The 2,822-nt window shown below is 37.5% G+C and overlaps 1 protein-coding gene across 1 annotated transcript; it reads right to left on the bottom strand.

Moving 5' to 3' along the window:
• Window positions 1–208: 208 nt before the first annotated feature.
• Window positions 209–1,904, bottom strand: LOC111912001 (uncharacterized). Its single transcript, XM_052765850.1, has 5 exons — window positions 1,759–1,904; window positions 1,469–1,650; window positions 1,368–1,423; window positions 1,037–1,286; window positions 209–957 (listed from the first exon to the last, which is right to left on the bottom strand). Exons 1-5 carry the CDS (start codon window positions 1,902–1,904, stop codon window positions 209–211), a joined length of 1,383 nt encoding a protein of 460 aa, XP_052621810.1.
• Window positions 1,905–2,822: the final 918 nt, after the last annotated feature.

The raw sequence follows: 2,822 nt of genomic DNA, 5'->3' as shown, positions 1-2,822 counted from the left end.
ACATTACCAAAAGGGGACCATAACAGATAGATGCCAAAACACAATCATTACCAACAAAGGGCATTAAAGTACATTATCAAAACATTGGAGTACATTGTTCCATAAAAGGGCATCAAAGTACATTATCAAAATGGAACCAAAAAAAGGCAACAAAGTACCAACTAAAGTGCATTAACAAGTCTTCACAAACATAAAAAGTACTTAAACATCAATTCCCATCTTTGACCTTGCAAATCCTGGCATTGTGACCCTTTTGCTTACACTTACTACATGTCACAGTTAAAAACTTCCTGCTTAGTGATTGAGTTTCATTATCATTTTGACTTTGACTGTTTGCTTGCCTCTTACGTTGCTGGATTTCAATCCTTTCCTCTGCTGTAATCCTTCTTTTCTTTTTTGGCCTGCCTATAGCTTTGTTGTGTGGTGGAGGCACAAGAGTTGTTGGGCAGTCACTCTTAGGCCACATGGCTCTACCTTTGATAGGCTCCACCTTGAAGGAGTACATCTCTTTCCATGTATCAAGCCAATACACCTTATGCACATAGGTGTATAGTTCTCCCACCTTTTCATTATTGTCTGCCATTTCATTTAGGCTTGCAATTGCATGCTTGCAAGGAATTCCAGTAAGCTCCCACTTTCTACAACTACACTCCCTTTTCTCCATGTCCACTACATGTTGATCATTCCATGAACCTTTAACATGATACTTTTGTCCCCCATTCCATCGTGCATGATACTTACTAGCTAGTGTTGTGTTTGCTTCCAAAATCCTAGTACCAGTTGGAGTTAATGGACCTTGACACTTGTTTAACACCTTCATCACATTGCATACTCTCTTCATAAGGTACTCTCTGATGAACTCCAAACAACTGATAATGGGTTTGTCTCTCCCTTTAACAAGTTTGCTATTGAATACTTCACAAAGTTTATTCAATAACATGTCTGAAATTGCCCTTCCTAATAGTTCATTAACAAAACAACAGTTAGTGTATATCTATACTATAATAAAAAATAAGACAAAAAATTGAGAAAATACCTGAAAAATGACTTCTAGCCCAATGATGTGGAGAGATTTTCAAGAGCCACTGATATGCTTCTATGTCATAATTCCTTAGCTCTACCATTACAACTTCAAACTCTGGTATGGTGGTGGCTGTAGCACACCTCCAAAAATACTCCTTGTACTCTGTAGTCTTAAATAACTTCCTCATGTTCTGGTATATGTGTCTAATACATAACCTGTGTTCTGCATTAGGGAACAATTGTTCTATGGCTGGTAGAAGACCCTGTTTTCACCAAAACAAAATAAGTAATTAGCATTAGTCTGTAATGAAACTAGTATGCAATATTAAATGTAACTATAATACCTTCTGTCTATCACTGATAAAGGTGAAGTTGGAATTTAAATACAAGTCAAGATCTTCTGCAAAACACTAAAGAAACCATTTCCAACTTGAAGTGTTTTCACTTTCAACAACAGCATATGCCAATGGGTAGGTTCCATTGTTGGAATCAACACCAACTGCACTTAGTATTTGACCTGGGAAAGGTCCCTTCATAAAGGCTCCATCTAAGCCTAAAAATTCTCTCAAACCTGCCTTAAATCCTTTCTTCAAAGGACCTAAACACACGTATATCCTTCTGAATTGCCTAGTTGGGGATGAAACCACAGGTTCAGAAACCACATCAAGCTTTACAGTTGTACCTTCATTTGTCTTTTGTAGCTCTAGTACATAGTCTCTCAAAGCTGCATATTACTTTACGTAATCCCCTGCAACACTTTTGGTGGTTAATGCTTTTGCCCTAAATGCTTTCTCTTCTGAAATACTAACTCCATAAGTTGATTGGAGTTGCTCTTGTAGGGCACGAACAGGCAGTCCAGGATTAGCTTCAATCCGATCCATAATACGTTTGGAAAGAAATGTTGTTGTGCAAGATCTGATTTTTCGTGTTTGGAGGCAGATGTGTTTCTGATTATAGGTCTTAATAAACCAATAATCCTGTTCACTTGACCTAGATGTATGAAGTTTCCATGTACATTTAACTTTATCTGAGTTTACATCTTTACCCTTTACCTTTTTCCCAGAGGTAGGTCCACCTACCCCACTTGCATTTAAAACTACAGTTCCATCATAAACAACTGTTAATCTACTCTTGTCGTTTTTTTTGTGAATGAGATATTCCTCCTTGCCTCTAAAGCATGCAGGTCAATTTTATCTTTCAATTCTTTCTTGGATTTATATTTCTGCCCAATATGAAAAGCTACCTTGTGCACCTCACCAGCAGAACATAATGTTTGTTTCCCCAGCTCTTTGATCATTTCTCTTCTTTTCCTGTTGTCCCCTGAGTCATCACTTAGTGAATCCCACTCGTCATTATCAATTACCTCCAAATCCTCTTCTTCATCACTATCTTCATTTCTTTGACCACCCATACTTTGACATCCATTGAACTCTGCTTCTGTATCAATATTTAGATTGAAATCCTCCATGTCAACGTCAACATCTTCAATTATGTTGTCCTCATCAATCATAAAGTCACTATCTTCATCTTCACTGTTTTGATTCTCAAACTCAATGTCATCAGGCTCCTCTTGTCTCCAGTCATCATTGAAAGGAATATTATCTTGGCCTTCAAACCGGCCTTCAAACCCATTAAATGGGATGCTATCTTGGTCTTCAAACCCTTCAAAAGGTTGAAATTTTGTCATTAACTCATCATCTATGTTGATGTTAGTTGAAAATTCATTGACTCCTTGAGGATCATTATCCATGACAACTCTATACCCCTCATCTGCAAATCTTTCTACACCCTCACCATTG

This window comes from Lactuca sativa, chromosome 7, assembly GCF_002870075.4.
Source record: "Lactuca sativa cultivar Salinas chromosome 7, Lsat_Salinas_v11, whole genome shotgun sequence".
Lineage (NCBI taxonomy): Eukaryota > Viridiplantae > Streptophyta > Magnoliopsida > Asterales > Asteraceae > Lactuca > Lactuca sativa.
Note: the sequence above shows the minus strand (reverse complement) of the source record. Positions and strands in the feature narration are given on the sequence as shown.